Here is a 25,669-nt window from a genome sequence, read left to right as displayed (position 1 = left end):
CTGGGAGGCCTATGAGCAATCTGGGAGTGCTATACCATTTAAAATTAAAGCTGATTTTGTTAGAACTGCCTTGAGCAGTGGAAGTGGAATGCTTGATAGAGGATCCATGTATGACAGAGACCTAGAATTCTGTTTACTTCTATACTAAACATTACCAGCTGGCTCATCGGTCATCTGCTCAAATGTCTTTTGGGAAGAGAGCACAGCAAAGACTCTCTTGTATCTAACCCAGCAAATAATTTTAGCTTTTTTTATTATTCCTAGGAAGCTCTGACTGATTTAAAGAAGATATCAGACATACATGTTGCCTTCCTTGAATTGAAAAGGTTCTATTAGCTCCTTTTTACCAGTGTGGTAATCCCTCCATTAAATTTTGTGCTAAGTTTTTAAGACTGAAACTCATTTAGAAATAGGATTATTAGTTCTCTCAGTTCAAATCAAGATCAAATTCTGGGTATTTGAAATTGGATAGTCCATTTAATGGGATTTATCACATTTAGTTTTGTCTGCCTGTTGAAATATCTGAGCCAAATAGCCTCAGAGTTTTATAGAGCAATTTCTCCTCTTATTTTGAATGTTTTATCAAAAAAATCCCTCCTGGTAGCTAATTTTCTCCATTGGAATGCCATATTTTTAATGGAGCTATGTGAAATTCTTATTCTTCAGTAACTTGCCTCTCTTAAAGGATTCTTTAAAGCACTTGTTCAGTTTGCATAAAATCTGGTTATCTTTGCTGTAGTAACTGAATCAAATCTACCAAAACTTAGACATATATTTTGGGTTTTGTAGAGGTTCTCTTGTTCTGCCAATGTTGATTTCTAGTAAAGCATTCCTGAAATTCTCTTTTCAACTTCTGAATTATTTAGTATTTCTTTTCATAGTCCCAGTCATTCTAATAATTTTTTGTATTTGCATAGCCTGTAATATACCTTCAAGTTCATAGCTAAGTGCTTAGTATTTAGAATGAAGTTTTTATTATTTAGAGATACTACAAAACTAGCTGCATAATGAATTAGAACATACCTTATTTGTTAAAGCTTGTTTCTGTAACTAGGAATAAGCCTTTAAAACTCCTGACATTTTTCAGCTATTTTTCTTGAGAGAGAAAAAGTGTGTCAACATATGTGGATTAATTTCTTTTTTCTTTTTTCCCCCAGTTGAAAATAAAACAATATGTTTGTTATGCTTTTGTGTAACAATTCTAAAATAACTGATTTTAACTAAAGTCTGGAGGCTGCAAACTTCAGATGCAGATATGAAAGCTTTTGAAGGCTGAAGTGTAAATCCCAAATATATGATTGTAATAGCAGTTGCTAAAATTTGTGACCTACAATGAAAGGGCTGTGACAACAGTTCTTTAGTAAGCAGGAAGATTGGTTTTTTTTTTAAATAGGTGTTTGGAAATTTGTATATGTGACTTTTGAAAAGTTACAAGTCTTGGTTCTTTTCCTTAGGGATATCAAGGATCAGCAGGAACTCCAGGTATCCCAGGAACTCCAGGGATTCAGGTAAGTTTCTGTTTCATTCCTAGATTTTGAGACTAGATCTTAGACAAATCTTGCCAAGTCTCTCTCAATATCCATTGTTTTTCATTGAGAGTTGAGGTTGGGGTTCGAAAAGGGCTCAAGTGATGTCATGATTTGAAGGTAGGCTGACAATTAGACTGGCAAATTTAATCAGTGCTAGGTAAGGCCTGTAGAAGATGGACTCAGCTGCAGCTTAGACGTTTTTGTCCTGATCCAGAAGCCAAAGAGTAGTTCCTTCAATTTTTCTGTGAATCACTAACAGTGATCTGAAGTCTTGTCATGGAGATGGATTACCCTCAATGCACATGTCCAAAACAAAGTTTCAGATAAAGTCCAGTCTGATGGAGGAGAATTAATTTTCTTTCTTTGTTGTATAAATTTAGTAGTCCTTACTGAGACAGTTGTTGGAAATCAGTGCTGTATTTTACTTGTGGCACGATCCAGTCTGGCTGATAGTAAAGGACTTGGTAGTTTGTCGAATTAAACATCTGAGAGAATTCTGGGGCCAGGAGTGAGCCTGCAACATGGCATTTGTGAAGGCTGTCTGATGGACATTTGAAGGGGACATCCCTGGGCTAATACAGTCTGCGTGACATTCTTTTTGTCCTTGATTAGAACAAAAAGTAGTTTCTGTACTCCTGAGACATGGGTTATGATGGCGTGCCACATTCATACATGCTGGATGCATTTCATGCTTGGTTCTGCCTTTGTGTCCAATTACAAAAATGTTGTAATCAGCCAGCTGACACATTGGTCTCTGGGTCATGTTGTGTTACATTTCTGTGTCTTGTTCCATATCAGATTGAATTAGTATTTGAGCTGGTTTTCATTTTTTTCTCACTTTAGGGACCTCGTGGCTTGCCAGGTATCAAGGGAGAGCCAGGACAAGATGGGGCAAAGGTAAAAAAACCCAAACAAACAAAAGTAATAGTATCAGTATTTTCACATGAAACTTCTGTGAGAATTGTTTATTAGAAGGGTAATAAGAAAGGATTAAGAATCCTAAATTTAAATTCTGAATCTGGTCTGCTTTATTTAATAAAGGTCATATAGGCTTTAGTCTATATTCATTGGACTGAATAACATATATTTAGAAAAGTGTATCCAAGTATGGGTACCTGGAAGTACAGTAGAGACTCCTGTCAGAATGGTTTTCTTTTTGACTCTTTTCACCCTTTATCTCTTTAAGTAAGCATCCAGATGACCTACGTAGGAATTTTTGGATGGCACTTTTTATCAGAAAACACTAATTGAAACCAAATCTTTTTGTGGAAAATTCTAGCTGAGGTGTAGCCAGTAGCTTGGAGCTACAGACAGATGTGGAAGTTTATATGTAACTCCCTTCTGATAATCTGGATAAACTTGACTCTGGATCTTTTGTATGCACAGAGAATAAACTGGCCATTGGCATTGCCAAGTTTCATTGATATGTAAATATCCATGCCCACATTTCTGCCCTATGTTTAGAAAAGTTCTAAGTTGATTGTGATAAAAATGATTTTGGTTTTTGGTTTATTAAAACTTAAAAGCCTTTTCTGTAAAACAAATGCTTGTTTTCTCAACAGGTCTTAGAATTCCTTTCTGAAGTTCCCAATATTAAAAACAAGTCCTTAAATTCATCACTGCTCAGCAGAATTCTCAAATGCACGATTAGGGGTGAAAAATGTGCTTATGTTTTCTGTGCTTTAGTCATCTCAGTCTAATTGATTTTAGATGTTAATCTTATCAATCAGTGGGTATTGGCCATGTGTAGAAATTAAGATACTGCTGATGAAAAACTCTATTCTCCTGGCAGTGCAGTTTTATGACAGATAGAATATTTCCTATTGCTCAGTCCAGCCTTGTTTAAAATGTGCCAAGAAATAGGGCTTCCACCACTGTTTCAGGAAACTTTTCCATTGTAAAATACGTCTTGCCATTAGAATTTTTTTCCTGGAGATTCAGCCCAAATTTTCATCTCTTAATTTCATCCCATTACTTGTAAAGTTTCTGTAGCAACTAATTTAAAACTGTTTCCATTTCCAAGTGTTTTAGTTTATCCAATAATTGAGTCACCATTTCTGAGTAGAAATTGAAACTCCAATCTTTTTCATTAAGAAGCAGTGGATGCACAAAATGTTTATTTTATAAGCTTTGCTGATTTTTTGAACTCCGTTCCACCTGTTTTCAGTATTTATTTGTTAAGAGATATTTTGATAGGATTAACCTATAAGCTATCATTCCTGTGGTTGTGTTTCTGTCTTCTGCGAATATATTACAGAACTCTCCATATCTTCTTAGACATGAGTGGCTTTGATAAATAGCACTGAGATATGTTGTCATGGTTAACCTTTGCCTTAGAACTTGAAATATTACATGAAACAGCTTCCCAAGCATAGTTTACTATTCTTTCTTTATGATTGAAATAGATCAAACAAATCAAAATGTATTGTTTAATATAGAGTTAGACATTAACAGAGAGAAAACATTTTGATTGACCAAAAATGATTTTGGGGTTGGCTCTTTGTCCCATGTGAAGTAAATCTGGTCTCCTGAAACAAGCAGCAAAGCTTGGTTTTATTGCTTCAAGTCAGGTACTGACAAGTTATAATTTAGCCTTTTGTTGTAATTGTTCAAAGGAGCTTGCAGACAAATTGTCAGTTAAATATCTTCAGTACCAACAAAAGTTTGGAATCCCTGATATCTAACACTTCTGAAAACAATAAAAAGAACTGACGATTTGCCTTGTCTTTTCAGTTGCCATCTGCTTTTACCAAAGTGTATTCTGTCTTCCACGGAAATAAGAACTCATTTGTCAAAGTGCCAAAGTTGTTTTATATCAGTCTACTTTGGTTTAATTTTGTTTGGTTTCTAGAGAAGGTACTTAATTCCTTATTTTTTTAATACTTCACTCATGCAGAGTAAGCTGGTGAGAAATTTGATAAGGTCGGTAGGTCTTTGATATTTTCAGTAACAGGTCAAAGCAAAGCCATTACAGGTTTATGGAGTTTCCTTATTTAGGGATTAGGAATGGATGGTAGAATTATCACAGCTCCTACAGAGATTTTCAAAGCTTTTTTTCATCCTGTTAAAGCTAAATTGCTACTTTTGAATCCCCATAAGATTTATTCAGAAATTACAGTAAAATTTATTCTAAAATTTAATGATTGTTTTAAGTTTTTTTTTTCTTTTATGTACTGAATCTTGTTTGAAGATCAACAGACTCTCACCAATCATCATAGAATGTTATGAAGTTGATATGGTGGTACATGACATCTTTCCACTATTTGTTGATCATGAGGACATGAATGTTATTATAGTACATTACAACTATTTCAGATACAAGGATTTAAAATATGTTTGCTCTTTTAGGGTGACAGTGGACTACCTGGTTTTCCTGGATTACATGGGATGCCAGCACCAAAGGTTGAAATGAAATATGTCTTGTTACAGTATTCCTGTGTTTCAAGTTGCTCTGTGGTTTAATTTAGGGGAAAAATAAGTCTATATACAATACTATCAGTGTATTTTATGTAGATGACCTACATAAAATCAATGGATATGATGCTGAAATTTAGGGAAGATACATGCCCTGGGACTTCATTACATAGATATCAAACTGTCTATTTTTATATTTTTGTTCTGCTCTATGGGATTTTATATTAATTAATTTGATTTTACTACTACTTAGAACCTTCTTCATCACAAATAATGTGTCAAAAATAAAAATATAATTATACTATTTTCTTTAAGTTGTTAAATTTGGGTGACAGCATTTTGAAGGATATTTCTAGTCTATCCTAGCAAGTTTAGTTCATGTGTGTGTTCTCTAAATCATCATCAACCATATCTTCTTTTCTTCTATGTTAGTATTCAACTGGATATATTTCTTAGTTTTTCCAAATTTGTGTTTTAAACTTTTCAAATAAGGTCTTCAAAAAAGTGCAGCACTTTTCAAAGAACTGAATTTTCACTTAGGTTCCTACCTATATTTAAGCAACCAGAATCACAAAGTACCTTCCATAAAAAGCAGAAGCATTAAGCCTGCAAGCTGTGGATTGCCTCACCATCAGTGTTGGACATTCTGGGCTTCTCCCCCTAGGAGAGCTTGGAAAATTCAGGGTTTGAGTTTACTGTCTTGGGCATGTTTTTTATATCATGCGTAGCTCTGCCTGCTTTGTTTTGAGTCTGTTATACATGTATACTTCATATATGTATCTTTATATAACTACTTCTATTTTAAAAATTAACTTGTTCACACACATTTTGTCTAGGGAGAAAGGGGTCCTAAAGGAGATCAAGGAGAGCCAGGAATATATGGAAAAAAGGCAAGTGAACTTGTAATTATAAATTAAAGCAAAATGTTATTGGTATCTGTGATGGGGTGACCTTGACTGGCTGCCTGATGTCCCCAGCCACTCTCTCATTCCCCCTTCTCAGCAGTATGGCCAGAGAAAATAAGATGGAAAGGCTTGTGGGTCCAGATGAGGGAGATCACCTGCCAGTTAGTGTCAATTTGGGGAAAATTAATTTAATTTAATGACAAGTAAAATAGATTTGGGTAGTGAGAAACAAAGACAAAAACTAAAACACCTCTCCCAGTTGAGCCTTTTTCCCAGGCTCAACTCCCATCCTTCATTGGATGGGGAATGGGGAACAGGGTGGGGTGATCAGTCCACAACAGCTCTCTGCTCTCCTTCCTTCTCACGTTCCTTCCCTGCTGCCAGCTCTGGGGCATGGGAACCCTATGGAATATAATTTATATTTTTATAATATGTATTCACAGATAATTTAATTCTGCAGTCGTAACTCAAAAAAAAATTTCACTGTTGTTACTGGATGTACTTATGTTTAGTATTTTCAAACTTGCTCTCTGCATGTTTGCATGTTTAGAGAACTGTCCTCATCCTGTTAATGGGTTGGTGTAATTCAGTTTCACATAACACAAAATGCATATATTTTTTGCAAATGCATCTATGAGATAACACACCATGTATGTGGTATACATAATAATTGCAAAGAAGTCTGTACTTTTTAATACATAGAAATGTATGTATAACCAAACCAGGAGCAAGGGAGAGGAGTTAGGGGAGTGAGGAAAGGAGCACACGAAAGGAGTGAGGCTTAGAGTGGCCACGAAGAGAGATATTTTAATCTGTAATTTATATAAAGCAGAGAGTGTATTTTGGCTATCCAGAGTTAACAGTTACATTTTCATGTGTCCTTATATTTTCTTCATGTGTTTATTGCTCTAGAGTTTTAAGCAATTTGAAAGAGGGTCTGTGTTAGCATTTCTGTATTTTCAAACATATTTACATTTCTGTAACGAGGTAGTTATTAATTGGCAGTTGACTGTACTAAGAAAGAAACAGATCTCCTGTACATTTTCAAAATTAGAAATGCATTAATTATAGGTTAAGTATACTAAATTTGCAGCGTAAACATTGAGCATAACTTACATTTTGTTTGCTGTTTTTCTCAGGGTTCAAAAGGAGAGAAGGGTGATACGGGGTTTCCAGGAATGCCTGGCCGATCAGTAAGTTTTGTGAAGATAATTTGTCTTTAACTTTTGCATGTTAATTCACCTACTGATTACTGGTAACTGTTCCTACAGGGAGACCCTGGCAAAAATGGGAAAGATGGATTACCGGGAAGTCCTGGTTTCAAGGTAGGTAGAAATGTATATTTGTATTTTGCCAAAGTCTTCAGTAGCATTGCTATTGATCTAAATATACCCATTTATTCTGTGGAGAATTACTGGAAATTAAAATAACATGTGGTACTAGGAAATGCAGAAGTTTACTGCAGCAGTGAGCAGATTTCATTGTTTTCAGTTGTTTTGTGAGCCGGGGCAAATCTTTTATTAAGTGTGTATCCTTAGAGATTCTTTATACATTGTCTTCCTTATCCTTTTGTGTTTATCTAACTCTCTTAATGAGATTTATAAACAAACATACACTGTAGAACATAATTAATTGCTTTTGAAGGGAGATGCAGGAAAGTTAGGGGAAAGCACTTTCAGTATTGAATGTTTGTGTTCGTATTCTCTTCACTGTGCAATGCCCTTTATATTGAATTTAGAACACTTTTTCAAGTTCATTGAGTATCTGTCTACTGTAAAAAAGACTACAGGATCTGATATTTCTGTAATGTATCACAGTGTGTGAGCTCACTGGATGTTTTTCTTGCCAAGCGCTTGTTTGCGCTTTTCTGATTTGTGAAAAGGTGGACTTCAGCTGTATCAGTTTTAGGTTCACAGGAAAAAAATTTAATAATATGCAATGTAAATGTTCAGTTGAATTGACTTAAAGAAGCTTTTAAACAGCAGCGTTGTTCCTATAATACTTTTCTTAGTAATAAGGAAAGTATTTAGGGCTGCTCCAGAGTAATGTTACTTCAGTGTCAAAAAGTACAAGTGTACTTTTAAGTGCATTTGTCTAAATTCCTGTTGCTTTAGTTGAAGATCTGAGCCTTCCATTTCGTGACCATGCTTGTCTAGAGCAGTTGGGGATGCAGTTGGCATATCTGTGACATCTGCTGCAGCAGGGAGATGTGGTGCAAGACCTATGAGAGACCTAAATTTGGGCAGCAGCTGCCAACAAAGTGGATCCAGCAGCATCCCAGGCTTGTTCTCTCAGGCTGGAGGTGAATTTCAGTCATCTGCTGGACTAGCTCCCTGCTCACAAATGGGACAGCACTGAATCCATACCAAGTTGCTCATCTGGGTCTTGGTAACCTCAGTGGAGACTGCACAACTGTTCACCTTGTTCCATCCTTGAATGTTTTCAAGGTGAAAAATTTATGATCCTTATTTGGAGCAGGCAATGGCTCTACCACATCTATGTGGTGACAACTGAGTGAAGATCTTAGTAAATATAATGAATGGAGCTTCTAAAGTCACTAAGCTGCTGACTGTTAACTGCTATAACTTTGGTGACTTTACTAGTAAGTTTTCAGTCCTATTTCCTCCTCTTTGGGTAGCCAAGGTGACCTGTAAGTGCCATTTTAGAAGGGCGTAGATCTCCTTTAGGTAGTACCTGCCAGCCCAATGTGGAAGCTTTGGCTGCTCGAGAGCACCTCAAATAGCACCCATCATTTGTGATTTGGTAGCTAAATTGAGCCTTTGTTCACTGTAATGGGGTCTTAGTGCCCTTACATGTCCCTAGACATCTTTGGATAGAATAGCATATGTAAGTGTCTTAGTTTGAAGCTAAAGGGATGAGTTATGACTTACATGCAACACTACAGCACTGTTATCCGGGAAATTGCCCAACTTCAATGTATAACTGAGCATCCTGCAATTCAAAGATTTATTAGCAGAAAACATCTGAAATAACAGCCTTGAGAAAGTATGTATAAAATTTAGCTTTTATGGTAGATAAACTCAGTATTTCCTGTTTTATTTGTTCTCCTTGGAAGGCCTAATGAGACTGTGCTAAAAGTTAATGGAGTAACTTTGTTTTATATGTACTGCTTTTTTTTTAACTGCCCTTACGTTTACCACACTCTAAAATATGTTGGTAAATGAAGTTGTAAATCTCAATTATGGAAAAAAGTTCTCATTGCTCATTTTTCTTAAGTTAACTTCAGCAACCAAGAGCAGATTATTTCTACAATACTAAAGGACTTTTTCTTTATTTGTTGCTTGGTTTAGTTTTAAGTACTCCTACATTAATTTCATTTTCATCTTCAAATCCCATTGATACATGCCTACAAATTGTCTTTATTAATATAAACGTATCTCTGACTCTTGCAAATATGTCAAGCAAAGGCAATTGAACAGACATTCTTAAAACACTCAGCTAAGTTTGTGTCCATGGACATACTAGCTACCTATGTAGCCATTGAAGTCAACACAGGACTGAGTGGTAATGCCAGAGGAGTCAAAGAATGCAGACTCATAGGTACCAGTTTAGTTGTGTCCTTCAAAGGCCTGTGGTGCATTTGAAATGTATTAGTGTCCAAAGCATCCTAAGGAAGCTGAAAAATATGACATAAGTCCTATGGAAAGCCAGTACCTTTCTGGAGTGGGAGTAGGACCCTAGACAAGACACCCTTGGGTATCTCTAATATGACCAAATGTCTATGTGTGGGCAGTGGAATTCAGCTTCTGTTGGCTGATCAGCTGAATCAGTCCTCCATTAATTGTCCGGACTAGACTTCTGTTGTCTGTGATAGGAGCTTACTTACCTTCCGTGAATTTACGTCAAATGAATCCTCCCTTTTATATCTGTATATCTACACAGGCACACACGCACACAGAGATATCAGCGCTAAGCTGGTGGAGGAATTCCTTTTCTGGTACTATAGAACATAGAAAAAAATTAGGTATTAATTTTTTTCTTTCTACAGTATTTGATAACACAGACAGGTAGAAGTCACAGTCAACACAACGTTAGCATACAATTTTAACTGTCACTGGTGGCCATTTAGAGTGAAGCATTATGTTGCTAAAGGATGAATTTGGAGAGTACTTTGATCTGTTTTTATGCTTGTAAAAAATATACAGAGAATTCAGTATAATAGTTATGTGAACGTGTGTGCATTTTAACTGGAAGACATTTTCTGTAAAAAAAAATATTGTACAAAAAAATATGACATTAGTTTTTATTCATTTTATAATAGAGCTAATAGAAGCTGTATTCTTCATTGAAATATTTTGTCAACTTGACTTCAACATCTGCTTGCTATAAAACATTGTTTCATTCTGGGTCTATAGTCAAATTCAGAGCAGTAACAAACATGCTGTCTTTGAAGGAAACTTCTGTTGGAGCTTTCCTGTTTTTTTACAATATTCATTCCAGGAAAGAATGTGGAAAAAGCGTGGCTTGAAACCCAGATGCTACCCATTGTTACTTCCAGTCCTGTTTTTATAATTTTAAATTAATTATTGTGAGATTATTTTTTATATATTTTAATTGATCTTTAATTTATCTTTAATTGATAATAATAATTTAATTGATCTTTAATTTGTTTTATGTGCTTTTATTTCTGGAATTATTATTCAGATTTTCAGAATAGTATCGTACATATTTTGACTAAGGGCATAAAGATTTGATCATTTCTGATACTGCTGTATTCTTAAGTGCTTTGAAATATTTTTCCAGACTATTAGTTGTACTAAGAGTTAGACAGTAGCAGTTTATTTTTTTATGCATTTCTTCAACCAGAAGTTGCTGTTCTGATTAAAAAGACAATTGTCTCTCATCTCTTTTTGCAAACTATTTGACAGCTGCCTGTTGGACACAGCATGAGGGAATATTGGATTGACAACACTTCTTAGTGTGTTTTAAACTGTTTTCAAGAGATGTTTATTTGGTGAAACCTTAATTTTGTGTATTTGTTTGACATTTTACTTATATTAAAAATAATAATTCAGTATTTGAAATAATTATTTTTATAATGCAAAGGAAATTTTTTTTTCTTGTCTTTTTTTTTTTATTTTAAAGGGAGAAGTTGGACAGCCTGGATCTCCAGGCCTAGAAGGACATCGTGGAGAACCTGTAAGTGATTAAATTTCTAACATATCCTTATGTACTGATTTATTAGGTTTTTTAGGTTTTGAGGGTTTTTTTAGTTAATGGCTGTTATACTTCATGTTTCATTCATATTGATTGGAATTGGTTGATATGCCCATTTTTTAAAAAGTGCTTGTTTATTTTCTTTTATTGTTTGTCTTTAGATTTGAATTTATTAAAAAAAATAAACAAGCCCTTAAAGTCAAAGATGCCTTAAAAGAAAGGATTCTTAACTATTCTGCTGCTATATATACTTATATGTATATATGTTATAAAATTATCTCATTATTGACTTCTTTCCTGTTGATATGGATTTTAATAATTACTTACACAAGAAAAGATTTTGGATGATTTTAACTCTCGTTTCTACAACATGGTCTATCTTCTTTCATATACTTGTTAATGGCACTTTAAAGTTTATTTTTTTCACTGTCTACCTCCCCCTTTCCTTTGTCCAGTTTTATTGGTCTTTACTTCCTTGCATCTTGTTACACTGTCCATGTTACCTCTATGTCTGTTCTTCTTGCTTAGCTGGGGAACATGCTGCTGCATTTTTGTTTTGCTTATTTCCAAAGACCGTTCCTCTACTGATATTTGGGCAGCTCCTCAGGGCAGCTCATTTTTCCTCCTCTTTATATCTGATAGTTTGGCTTGGCTTTGTCCTCCTTGTTTCCTTGTTTCTCTCTTTAAGGCCATCAGGCTGCTTGAAGCAGATGAGCCAAGATGTCTGTAGAAATAACTGAGAGCTTTGAGTGGTGAGAGGCAGCCAGCTGTCTTCAAACCATCAGTAATCCTTCTGTAGGCCAATAGCAGTAAACGGAGCTCAGTTGGTGGAGCACTGCTACATTTGGAATTTTAAGAGGAGGAGATACAGCTTTATACATTCAATAGAATTTTGTGGTGTTGAATATAATGAGAGGCAATATATGTTACTGAAATCTGGTAGAGAGTTTTGATAACTAGGAAATAACACTTGCAGCTGAAAAATTCTCAAACTCTTTAATTTAAATTTAATATACATTCACAAAAAGCTTTCTGAAACTCCATGAGTAGACTGTGAAGCACTGGGAAATCATTCCCAAGATATTTTCTTCTACTTGATTGGCTTAAGTGAAAAACACACATAATTTCTCCCATGGCTTTATTTTTTCCTCTTTTTTCTGCCCCAAATAACTGTGAGGTGTTTTAACCTTTTACAGTCTGTGGTATCATCATATGTAAAAAAGACTGAAATTAAAAATCATAAAATACAACTGAAGGGGTTTTGGTATATTTTTGGTTAGTACACCATAACAAATGTGTTGAGATAAAAATGAGTTCTGTCCCTAGCCTTGTTTTGTTTCTTTTAATTTTTAAAAAAAAAAAAAAAGTAGTTAGTTGGTCATTGTGATTTTTTTTTTAAATTAGTAAAAAAAAAAATGGAAAGGAAAAGGCATTTCTTACCTAGGGAAAACTAAATATTTAATACTGTAACACCTCTCTTTCTGATCTGATAACATTGGTTAAGTATGACCTGTATCTTCTAAAGAAATATATTTTGGTTTAAAATTAATATAAATACTTCACAATATAACATTTTAAACGGCAATGTAAGCACATAAGTCCCATAATTTTGCTTTAAAGAGAAATGAAGTGGCAGACCTAAGACATCAAAATTACTAAGAAGTCTTTGAAAATCACCACAAAGTAATATAGAGGGAGACTTCCAATATATAAGCAACTACAAAAGCTTTAAACAATCCTAAAAGGCAAGTCAGATTGCATTGTATGCTTCATTTATAGTCAGTGGAGGTTCTGAAGAGCAGAAAAGTCTAAACGCTGACCATGAAATTACCTCAAGGTAAACAGTAGGAAATGTAAGACACTGAGTCATCCCTGCTCATCTGCCTCTGGTGTAGCACCAGATGTAGCTACACCAGCCTCTGGTGTAGCACCAGACTGCATGTGTAAACATAGTGCTCCTGTCTATTTAGAGCCTGGAGGAGGAGCAAAGGGCATTTCTGTGTGGCAACTTTGTGATAAAAGTGTGTGTTTGGGCTGTGGAAAACAAAAGCTATTCTCAGCTTTGGGATATTATGGATGCCCCTACTCGAGGGTAATTGGCTTTCATCTGTTGGAAAGTGGGATGGATTGTTGAGGGCTATGAGGGATGTCTTGTGCAACTTACTGCTTCTGTTGTTCCTGTTGTTCCTCCAGTGTGTACATTAAGGAACATAACGTGTACAATTGAATAGATGCGTAACATGTAAGCGACTCCTCTCCACTCCTCTTCTGTGGAATTCAGTGTAATCTTCTCCGGTGGGATACCCTAGGAGTTATGGCACTGATGTGGAAGAGAGGGATTAAATTCTGCTGTGCCCTCCCTGTGATAGCCAAATAGGGTGCCTAAGCTCAAGACAGGCCTTGGGTTGTACTGTGGAAACTGTATGACTGTATCACTAACCAGCCACATGCACGGTTAGTGGCCCTGGAACAGCTCGGCAGGTTGTGTGGATACCCCACCCATACAAACATACATGCAGATAGTCTGTTTCTTCTATTCAGCCACATTAGTGTTAGACATAGCCTAATTTGTTAAGCTGATCTTTTTAGAAATAGACATCTTATGAAATAACCATTTTATGATCCCTTTTGCTTTAGCAAGAAGAGCATGGTTGTGAAATGAACGCATCTTGAGGCAGCGTCTAAGGGGCAGCTGACTAGGATGGAGCACCCACTGAACTCCTATTGCCTCTAGCCTTTGAGAGGTGTGATTAATTTTTGGGCAGAATACTTTCTGGTATATTATTACTCTTATTAATGCCTGAAGTTGTAAACAGGAAAAAGTAGGTTGTAAAGCTAAGTAAATAATTCCAAGTCATGTGGTTGTTTTCCCTCAGTAGTATTATTTGGAACTTAAGTTAACGAGGCCATCCCAGTTCCACCCACTCTGTGTAAGAGTAACATGACAGTATGGACAGAATAATTTAGATAGCATTTAGTAAAGGTAGTAATCAAGCTCATTTTGCTGATGACAAAAAAAGGCCATGCTGTCACTTGAATAATTTAGTGGCTAGTCATCTATCTTACTGATGACAAGCTGTTTTGATAAATGCTGTTTTTTTTTTTTGAGGGGCCAACTGTTTAAAGTATAGAATAAATCAAGATTTATTTGAGCTTAATTTCAGCCTGACTGTCCTTTTTAACATAGGTAGAGTTTTGTCAGAGTCTGATTTCAGTGGAAGCTCCTTGTGTTTACAATTATGCAGATGGGAACTCTGAAGTGAGTGCTTGTGGGTAAAGCTGGCAGGACATTTGTAGTGCTCTTCTAAGCCTAGCATATGCTCTCCTGCCACAAGTAATATGTCTGAGCATTTGCAACTGCTCATGTTTACTCTCCAGAAATCATATTTTTCAGAAATACAGCTGCAAACACTTAAAATGGTAGAGTTTGCCCTCAATATTTAGGTCACATCACAAGACCTCAGATGTGGCCTTATTTGTGCCAGTGATAGCAATGTATCACTACTTTCAGCTTTTGACCTGACTCCCACTGTTATGCCTATACTCCTAGTTTGTCTGTTGATCTTTCCTAACTGCATCAGGAATGCCAGATCTAGATCAATGCATTCTCTGGAAAAATCTGTGTTTTATGCTAGGTAATGGTAGTAGAATTCTTTTTGAAGTGTATTCAAGGTACACTACAAGATACAACAGAAGTTGCATTTCTGCTTTTTTATTCATAAAGCAGAAATCCTGAAAATAAACTGGTATAGCCAGGTATCCTGTATGTTTGGAAAGCAAACCTAAAGTTAATGTAATTCTTCTGTATCTAAAGCCCTGCTGAGATTGATAGAAACAGGAACCAAAGAAAGAAGATTACTGATGTAGTTATGTAGTGGCATGAAGATTAAAGTAATTTTTTTTGTTATTAATTTTCTCTCTGTGTCATGTAATGTTTTGCTTGATGCACTTTATGTTGATGTTATGTTGGTTTGTACCAGTTTCAGTTAATAAGATGACATTTACTCAGCATTTGTATTTTATATTTGCATTTACATACTGAGTTATGAAATAGTTCAGATAAAAACAAACCTAAAAATTCTGTTATGTATCTATATGATAGGCCTTATGAAAAAAATTTCTTTCTGAAAGTGTTACTTTATTTTTTTATGCAGCTAGTCTAATTATTGTATTTCTATGTTTAATCTTCTGTTAGATTAAAAAGATCCTGTCATATTTCTGGTGCTCAAAAGATCATGTGTTGTGTGATTTTACTATTTATGGAAATGTTCCATAGATACTCATTCTGATTTTATATTGTCTTAAATTTGGCACTCCTATAAAGGACCACTCTCTTTGCAAGTAGTATATAAAGAAGAAATTATTTCCTGTCAGTTTTTAAGATAAAAGAGATCAGGAGATTCAAGAAACTGGTTGTGTGAGTTTATCAAAATTCTTAGTTTCAGATCTGATGTTCATCCACTAGTCTGAGATGCCTTGATAGTAGAAGCTGAACTCTGCTGGCCTGCTGTTCAAAAGTGTCAGCATTACAGTCATAATGGATGTACGAACTACCATTTTCTCTGCAGATGATGTCTTGTGGGTCTCAGAAAAATACCTTATTTCTTTTTTCTGGCTTTTACCTCTAAATACATTTATGAGTGAAGTGAAATTGTTACTTGGCTGGGGTGGTTTTTTTAATATATAAACAGCTGATTTTGGTAGGTATATGCCATTCATCATTATTTCTTTCCAAGTAGGTTTGGTTAATTGAATTAGCTTTTTCATTATTATATCTTTATTCCTTCTTCTAATTTCTGAATTGTTGAAATAGACAGGGAAGAGTCTTGCTGATGACTTTCTGAGTGCTGGAGCTACTATAACAGATGTTTTTAGTCTTGTTCTCACTTGAGGAAGCGGAGATGACAGCTTTGACTGGGTAATACTTTCATCGATCATTCATTAATTACACAGTGGTTGCTGTAAGCTCAAACACATTTTTTTAGACTGAATGCAGGTTTTTCTGTCAAGTATAATTTTTAGGTTCACTTTAGGTGGATGTATTTTTAGCCAACTTTATTTGCAATGTGGGTTATCTTCATTCTGACTGACAAGTTATTTTAACTAGATTAATTCCATACTACGTTTATAGCAGAGTTAATTGCTGTTCAGAAGATAAATATGAAAGTGGTGCTGTAATGGAACAGGTAATAAAGACTTCTAGAATTTCACACAGGCTAATCTGAGTTACTTTATTATTCCCTGTTGACAAAAATTATATAAAACATGACAGTATAGTTGCTGATCCAAAGTGTATTGAAGTCAATGGAAAGATTCCCATTGAATTCAGTCTGGACTGAATAAATGCTGTAAGAAACTTGGACCCTCTGACCTAACACTTGGAAAATAATGCCTGCTTTTCTAAGTTGTAAAGCTAACAGTTCTCACCCATCTCACTTTCTGACGGTTCTTTGTGATTTCTAATTTCTAAATTTCTTTTCTCACACAGTATGAAATTACATTAATTATATTAATTTTCCAGAATTGTAGTAACTTTTTTGGTTTTGTTTTGTCTACAGAGACTTGGGAAAATTATTTTTTATTTTTTCAGTTAATGCCATTTTCTATTTGATAGCTTTGGAAAATCAGGCAGAGAAGAGGTGGTGTACCTTGCTGACATTTCTTTAAGACTATTTTATAAATGTCAAGTTAACAAAGGGAATTTCTTAGAAGTTGTAAGGAAATACAGAAGGAGCTCTAGTTGTAAACCTACTATGGACATGAATGGCATATGCTATAAATAGTTATAAATGGTACTCAGAGTAGTCTGTTTTCTGCTTGTATTCTGTAGTGACCTTTTTATGGCTACCCTGGCACTTTTCTTGCTAATTCATATGCTGATAGAAGTCAGATGCCAGCCTTCCTCCCCCATTGCAACTGGTTTGTAAACACAGCGATAGAAATACCTTTAACCAATGTGTTGTACCAATTTAAAATCTCACTACTGACTTGATGAGCTGTATTACGATAAAGAGATGCTTGTCATTTGTTAAAATATATCTTAATAAGTTGTTAATCTTTTATATGTTAAAAAGACTGTTAAAACAATGTGATTTTGAAAGAATTGTCCTGCAGTGAGCACTTGAAGGTGCAGCACTGTTAAAGAGTTCAGTAACTACTTCTAAGCACAAAATTAGAGATTATTTATTTATATTCCATGACTGATTCCAATGCATTAGTCCTGTTTATACACAAAACCATAAGTTCTTCTGAAGAGTCTAATTTGTTCTATGCATTAAAATAATTTGCAGTATGTATTGGAAATTTTTATATGGAGACTTTAAGCTTGTATTATACTTCTTGGTTATCTGTACCAGAAAGTGAGCTTTAATTCCCAGATGAGTGCTTTGACATAAGCTTATACTGTCTGTAGAGTAAGACGCATGTTCCACCTGTGTTTTTTTCCACTGAGGGAATGATAATACTCACTTCATACTGTAGCTTCAGCCTTCAACTGTCATGTTTTCAACTTGGCTTAGATGGAACCCAGGGATCTGGTTTGAAACTAAGAGTGAATTAACTTGGTGGTATGGATGTGTACGTTACCTATCAGATATCATCTCTCATGATAATATTCCTCAAAAATACATATAAATGTTTGCCCATTTACGTACTTGTGCATTTAGGAAAACGGAGGCCTTCGTATCAGGTGCAGAGACTGCAATATGCATGTGCTTACAAACATCACTACCTTTTTTCTGAGCACCAGAAACTAGGTTTTCCTGTTATTAATATTGGTGGGGGCCTTTCTATAGAGATTTTGGGTTGTATTTGAGCATTATAGCTATACAACTTGATTAAGTGGGAAAAAATCAGCTTACTTATTCAAAAGCATTTCTTATGAATTTTTTTAAGTTACTTCGAGCAGATGATGTACAGATACATTTCAAGTATATTAGTTAACATACTACTGCTTGGACCAAAAAAAAAAGAAGACATTCTTAAAAATTACTTGACTTGTTCAAGTGGAGATTTTTGAGAAATTGAATGGACAAATCCACAGCACTGTAAATTGATTCTGTATTCTTTATCAGAAATTTTTCTCCCAAATATCAGTTTAAAAATGTGATTGTTTGCTGAATTGGCTTAAATTAAGGAATTATAACAATATACTCTGTGGGTCTATACGCATGTGCACACATAATCAATCAGTTAATTCACCCTGCTAAGAAGAGAATAAGTACTAAAGATCTTAAAAGATCTAAAGTGCTTAACATTCACTTCCTTTGACATGTAATGTTTAAAAAAGGACTCATTTGCATTCTTTTGGATCCACCTGATGTCAATAATAATACTTAAGGCATTCCTGAACTAGTGTACTAATCTCATGCAGCCAAGAAAGGCTTTTCTGAAGGAGGGGCTTGAAGAGAATGTTTGACCCTGGTATATGATGCATATTGGGCTGGTGTCTGTATATTTAAGTGCCAGGAAAGTTGTTGTTTATACTTCCAGTAAACAGTGTTTCACATCTACTGATTAATCTTAAAACAACAATATCTCTCCCTTATTCTTGCCTTACAGTTTCCTTCTCAACTCCCACAGTTTTCAAGGAACTGTCAAATCCTTCTGTAATATAGATAACACATTTGAAATTACATCTTTAACAAAATAGATTTTGTATATTTCTCAGCAAAAAGATTATTACTGGGATCAGAAAAAAAATGTTTAGTGAAATAGTTATGAATTTGAATGAACTTCTGACAACCAAAGTACCCAACAGTCCCTCGTGGGCAGCAGCATCATCGCATGATTTTGGCCCAAGTTACTTATATATGCACAACCTTTTAACCAAGATACGATATGACAAAGTATTTGAAATAATTGAAGTAACATTTTCAGTTTATTGGGAAGAAAGAGCAAAAAACGGGAAAAAAAAAGTTCTTTTGTAACAGAGAAGGTATTTCACCAGTAAACATCCCATTTGTGGATTTAAAAGGAGTCAAAAGCAAGCGAGATGCAATACATTTTTTTCTCTTTATATAGTTTGCCAGATCACAGATAAGAATGGCCTTTTTCTGTTTCTTATGTTTGTAATTCACAGGAATTTTCTTCAAGATTATTGCTCAGCAATAATCACACAGAAAGTGTCATGTCTGTTGGAACATGTTATACTGCAAAATGCATTGATAACGTGCATGTCCTAAGTGGCAAATCACTACACACTGTGCTTATTGCAGTCTTTCAGTGTGTGAGACCTCAGAAGCAAGCTATGGAAAATCAAGATGGATCTGGATGTTTTGGTGTTATTTCAACATACGCTGCAAAATAGAAATGTTTTGAATCTTTGAATATTTTTAAGACAATAAGATTTTAGCTCTAAGTTAATAATTTATGATGAATAAAAGCAGAGTATATGTAGGACTTTTCCCCCCCATTTATGGTGTATAAATGCAAAATTCAGACTAAACTTTTTAAACTGACCATTGGTAATTCCACATAGTCGTGGGCAATGCTATAGGGGCTAATGCCTCATACTGCAATTTCATATTTCATTTTTAGGCACATGCAGTGTCAATTCTCACTGGTTTGTATCATTGCATTTTGACATAATGGTAGTATAAAGTGTGATTTGTATCTTAGTAGTATGACTCAAAGACGAATTCCTAAATATATTCAAATTCTCATCTGCAGATGTGATGTTTCAGGTTTCTAGGGAAAGTCCCCTCTTCTCTGTAAGAATGGTGTCTCTAAATCTTCATGCTAGGACATAATCAAAAGAAGAGAGGTCTCAATACCTTTAACATATCCCCTAAATACTTCTGTCTTCCCTTCATAATACACTTGGAACACTAAGAATTAGTATTTTCATTTAATGGCCAGTCTTCGCGAGCGAAGATTTGGGAAAGGTCATTGACCCTTCGAGCCTGCGCAGTGGATTTTTTAGGTGAGACACAGCGTGCGCTGAACTGAGCCCACCCTTTAATCCTGAGGTTCATCTGCCGGGGCCGAGTGAAACTCGGACAGTGGCAGTGAGGGTCTCAGAACGTAGGTTTGTTTAGAGTGACCTTCTCTTAGATGGATTGCCTTACAGGGCTGACGAGCTCCATCTGCCCGGGGGGCCGGGAATCGAACCCGGGTCGCAGCGGTGAGAGTCCTGCACCCTAACCACTAGACCACCAGAGGCCCCATTTTTACAGCTTAGATAAATATGTGCTGGAATTTCCAGTGACTCTGAAGACTAAACAGAAACTTCCCTCAGCTGATTACTGTACTTAAAACCCAGACATAAAGAGCAGGCTATGAATAAAGAAGACACTCGGACTGTAGCAGACAATAAATATTTATTATTTCAGTTGATTTCATTTGCACATGGCTGTTCTATTCTGTGCTTCCCAACATGTTTAAGGCAAATTCCTTAACCACAAGTAGAAGGAAGTTTACCAAAAGGATCTTTGGCTTTCCTTCCTCTGATCCAACTTCAACAGAGTAGTAACAGTGTAGCCAGTTTTCTAGCCAGTTATCATTCTTCTTCAACATCAAAGAAGCCAGAGAAAAGACTTGTTCTACCTGTGTCCTCCCAGAAGGTTTGAGTTACATCCTCACGTGGTCAGGCTGGTGATATGAAGCAATCTAGCTGTAACTCCTTCAGAACTCCAAGTGCTGTATCCGGGCATCAAATCTACAGTCTGTGTTCTGATAATTATCCAGAACAATTTTCATTTTATCTCATATAGTCGAGTAGACATATTTAGTCTATTTCTTTGATATGGTTGTTTTTTGATATGAAACTATCCCATCATTAAATATTTGTTTCAAATAGGAGGGATCTTTTTCTTTTGAAATTGCCCTTTTGTTTTGACTGGGTTAGTTTAGGTTTGTAGATTAATTAAATTAATTTGAATTGAACTTCTCCAGACAATGTGCAGGAGAAAAATAAACAAAGAACTTAAAGCATGACTTCTTTTTAAGTTTTGTGTTCAAGTGGTAGTTGGGCTGTCAACATAATTAAGTACTTGTTATATTCCTTCCATGTGTCCTTCATGATCAACAGCATTGCATTATTCTTGTGCAGGGTCATGTCAATTGTTGAAGATAGATTGTCATGTCCTTTGTAGTGTAGAGTTAGGAGAAAATACAGAGAAGTTCAGTAAAGGAGATCTGCATTGTTTGTGAGCCTTACAAATTCTTTCATTGGAGAAACCACATTAGTATTGCTTCTACTCAATAATTTTGCTATAAAGAATATGATAGTTTTGTAACTGAGATCAGTTGGTTCACCTCACTTTAGGAAGCAGCAAAGACAGTTCCTGTCCACAAAGAGATTTAAATGTGAAACTGAGAAGCTGATGCTCAAGTCTCAGGTACTCAAGTAAATATAGCACTAAAAAATGTAAGAAAATTTGGTACAGTGGGTATTTTCATTTTTTTAATCCTTACGTATTGAAATTACTGTGAATTGAAGCTATGGAAAGTTTTGTCGGAATATAATCTGCATAATATAATCTGTATAATATAATTCTCATTCATAACAAAACAAAAACTTAAACAATCTTCGATCAGAGTGAATTTAAATCCATTTGTAAGGTTAACTAATGTTTCTGCTAATATTTTTAAACCATTTAGGACACAACCTTTGGTTCTTTTTGTGCAAATTAGTTTTTGCTTTAGTAATTGGTTTTAGTGATTAAATTTAGTCTTAGTGATTGCTGTGTGAGCCAAGGTGTGATTTTCTTTCTTTGTGCTCTGAAAGGGTGTGGTCCCAATCTCTGCTCCAACTTTTCTTAGCGATTTCTTAAACGGGTAATGACTGCAAACAGACTCAGACTAAAGGAATTATCACAGAACTCCTTCTCTGAGAATGGATAGAAGTGTGTAGAAAATGATTTTTTTTCATCTATTATTTACTACAAGATTCTGTCTGTCAGAGCTTTTGGAACATCCTTAGCCAAAAATGCATGCTGGCCCATCCTACTTAATAGCCAGCAATGGACCAATTCTCTAGGAATTTTACAGTCCTTTTTGGAACACAGTTTTACTGTTTTCTTTTGCTGCATCTTGTGACCAATTTCACAGTATGCACCATATGGAAAAAAAAAAAAAAAGAAAAATACATGATTTGTTGAACTTACTCGCTGTTAATTTAGCTGAGTGGTTCCTTACTATGGGAAAGGGATATGGCCAAAAATTGTGTCCTTCTGCATCTGTGTGACCTGTGTGAACAGAACTTGCTGGTTACGTGTTGGGTGCAAGGAGCAGATCAGCAGTCACTGCCCTTTGAGGAGGTTCTGCTGTCCTCAGCCTTCCCTTTCTTGTGTGTGAAAGGTGCTCAAATGGTGTAATAAGTTTTTCTCCATATTTTAAGTAGTGGAGAAATTTTAAAGCATTTTGAAGGCATGTAACTGCTTGAGTATCAGTGTGTTTACATGTGTGTCAAACATGAGTCAGTTCGTCATCTTCTAGAAGTCTGTAAGCTTTTTAGGCAGATTGGATGTTGGGTTTCACAGTCTCTAAGGCTGATGCCAGCATGATAGGCAGCAGGAAGGCATCGTCATGTCACCTGCAGGGCTGGGAGCAGGGCTAGGAGCTCTGATTTTGTCTGCCCACCTTTGGATCCACAGATTTGATAGGTCTGATACTCACATTATATTGTAGATTGTTTACGAGAAACAGTAACACCAATTCAGCCTGTGAAAATATATACACAGTTTTCATTTTCTGTTAGTATTTCCAGCTTTCAAATTGCAGTTTTCCAAGGTCTGTGTTGTTGGCAATGCAATTGGGGTCGCTGTTCCACGTTTAGCATGTGTGTTCTATTTCTAATAACTGATTTGCTGAAGTGTTTGAAAACTCTGGTCTTATAACTGCAGATATCTTGGTAATGCTTTTTCCTTTCCTGAATTTAATTTAAAGCTGCTATACTAGTCTGGTGGATAGTCATTATGTCTGTAGGAATGCTTCTTTGTATTTAGCCTTTTTTTTTTGTCATTAATTCCAACTACTCAGTAGTAGCAGATGGGGCTTCATTGAATTTGTTTTCCATATATTTTGCTACTTTGCCCGGTACAAGGTTTTATACATTATCTAAATTTGGTTTATGTCTTTCATTCTGTTAAGATTATTAAGGATTTGCTGTAATCTTTTATGAAGCATTTTGACTATTGTACTTTCATCCAAATTTTGGCTACACTTTTACTTTTTTGCATGCTTCCAATAAAACTTTCATGTATCATCAAGTATGCTTTTTCAAGTAAGGATCAGTAATAAGTAAACAGTTGTATTTTTCAGATGTTTAAGGGGATCATGAGAACATGTGAACAGATAGATGTTGTTTGTGAATCTCCTTCTGTTGCTATAATTCATGTAATGTCCTTTAGTGTCTTCCCAGAAGCAGAGTTGCAGATTTTCCAGAGTGGAAGGAACCATTGAATTGAAACATAATTCAGAGAATGCATATACACTAGAAGAGTCATCTTTTTATCAGAAAAAAATATGATGATCATATGTGATCATCATATCATCATATTTGATCATATCAAATAAGCTAATACATACTAATATTAAGAGTAAAATAGGTTTTGTTTTGTTCTGGAAAAAGTTTTTGCATGTGGTTTTTCTGCTGTTTGCAAGCATAAAGGTAAACATGATGGGGATACAAATAATCCATGATACTAACTAGAAAAAGGTGGGGAGTATTTTGAGAAACGTAGCTTGTTTCTTAAGTAAAAATGCTTACACCTCATTGACCCGCATATAAAGCCTCAGGCAATTTCCTTAATGGATTTTTAGTGGGGCTGCATGGAAGATAATCCATCTGTTTGATATAATCCAAAACAAAAATAGACACCTCATGATTAAAGAAAGCTACAAGAAAATTTTTCCAGGGATTATGAAACCATGTTCCTCTTACAGTTAAATCCATTCTGTCTGCCAGATATTATAAAAGAATGGAAGATTTATTTAAATTGCTAAAGCTGGGATAAAATAGAGTATTTATACAGAATTTTATAAGTATCATAATTGAAGCTCATCATCACAATAGAAACAAATTCATACTTTTGGGTGTTCTGAAGTCCTAGTGTTGTGGGAGACTTCAGCTGAGGAAGACTGTGCAGCTGAGAAAGACTGCATCCATGGATTGAGTTTTATACCAAGATGAGCTTCATTCTACCATGAAGTTTGAGACAGACAAGTAGACATAAAGATGTGTGGGGCTTGGTTTCCTAGGGATTGGCACCAAGAGCCCTTGGAGTGGTATGAGGGCAACTGCAGCATCTGACCTGCACGACACAGTTTTTAGAGCAGAGTGGCATCTTTTCAAAGGGTAGATATGCTGTCCCACAGCACCTTCAATGACACCAGAGATGATTTCAATTATCTACATGGCATTCAAATGTTACTTTAGGTCCTGGGGGTACCCTGTGAAGCCTCCCCAGGTCTGTAACCAGAGCTTAGAAAGCTGACAGGCTTCTTTCTGGGTACACAGGGGTGAGTCGGGGTGGAAGACAAATGATTAAACAAGCAAAGGAGGCTGAATAAAGGGTAAGGACAGCAGTGTCTCAGTAAATAAAAAATCTTGGTTAGCTGCCAGACTAATACATGATCACATTAGTTTTTAGGCACAAACTCAGCAGTGTGTGATAAAACTGCAGCTGAGAATCTCTAGAATAGATATGATTTTAAACCAAGGAATTAGATCTCTTGCTGGCTTTAAATTTCATGTGATTATAGCACTTGCTGATTAGGGTGAACAAAATGAATAATATTACAGGCTTTTATGGTGTAAGGGAAGACTTCCCATTTAAGGGAAAATTTCAGATAAAGGAGGAAGGCATTTGGATTAATTAAAGGTAACTGACAAAGTTAGATTCATGGTGCTGAAAGAACTAAGGCAGTGCTTATGATTAACTTAATTTTTAAATGTGAAGAAACACTGAATGTGTTACATGAAGTTGGATGTAAAAGTAAAAGGGGAGCAAATTTCTTGATTTGGAAGTATAAAGATAATGCGACTCATATAAAGAGAGAAATCACTACAGCACAGTAGATGCTTTGATTTTTTAGCTATTCTGGCTAGAAATGTAATGCTACATTTTCTTGGTATTATAGCTGCATATATGATAAGTACAAACCATTTAACATGTGTTTTCTGGAAAGACAAGGAAAAGAAAATTTAGAATTACAACTGCTTTTCTTATTTCATATGAACAAAATGTTGCTTGATAGCTTTGCAAAGGACATCCCCAAAGGCACTTTTTTTTTCTGTAGGCCAGTGAATCATGAATTATTCCATAGCATTGATTCTGTTACTCCCAGTGAGTGGCAGCTTTCCCATTTGTAACAGTTCCAAACATTGTTTCTCCCTTAGTGGCAGAAAAATTGCATGATGAATGTGTTTCATATTAAGTTTTGATTAAACACATGCGTTTGTAATAATTTTAGTTGCAATATACTCTTCAAAAAAAAAAAAGACATTTTTATCTTGCAAATGGAGTCAAAGTGGTTGCTTTGCAGTATACTTTAAAATAAACATACATTTTTTCATAATTAAAGTAAGGTTTCTTTGACAGTTTAGTTAGTGTTCTAACTAGTTAGTTCTGTGACCCTATTAAACATAACAAAAAAAGTGCCTCATTACTCACGGTGGACTGAAAAAATGCACAGATT

General features: G+C 35.4%; 1 protein-coding gene across 1 annotated transcript in view; it reads left to right on the top strand.

Moving 5' to 3' along the window:
* COL21A1 (collagen type XXI alpha 1 chain) overlaps window positions 1-25,669 on the top strand; it is a 73,033-nt gene that overhangs the window by 23,615 nt on the left and 23,749 nt on the right. The window contains exons 10-16 of the mRNA XM_017814486.1: window positions 1,455-1,508; window positions 2,373-2,426; window positions 4,878-4,931; window positions 5,780-5,833; window positions 6,988-7,041; window positions 7,120-7,173; window positions 10,955-11,008. Of these exons, the coding sequence (XP_017669975.1) occupies window positions 1,455-1,508; window positions 2,373-2,426; window positions 4,878-4,931; window positions 5,780-5,833; window positions 6,988-7,041; window positions 7,120-7,173; window positions 10,955-11,008 (378 nt within the window). The remainder of the gene's footprint in view (window positions 1-1,454; window positions 1,509-2,372; window positions 2,427-4,877; window positions 4,932-5,779; window positions 5,834-6,987; window positions 7,042-7,119; window positions 7,174-10,954; window positions 11,009-25,669) is intronic.

This window comes from Lepidothrix coronata, unplaced genomic scaffold (genome assembly GCF_001604755.1).
Source record: "Lepidothrix coronata isolate B3197 unplaced genomic scaffold, Lepidothrix_coronata-1.0 Scaffold45, whole genome shotgun sequence".
Taxonomy (NCBI): domain Eukaryota; kingdom Metazoa; phylum Chordata; class Aves; order Passeriformes; family Pipridae; genus Lepidothrix; species Lepidothrix coronata.
This window is presented reverse-complemented; position numbering and strand designations above follow the sequence as displayed.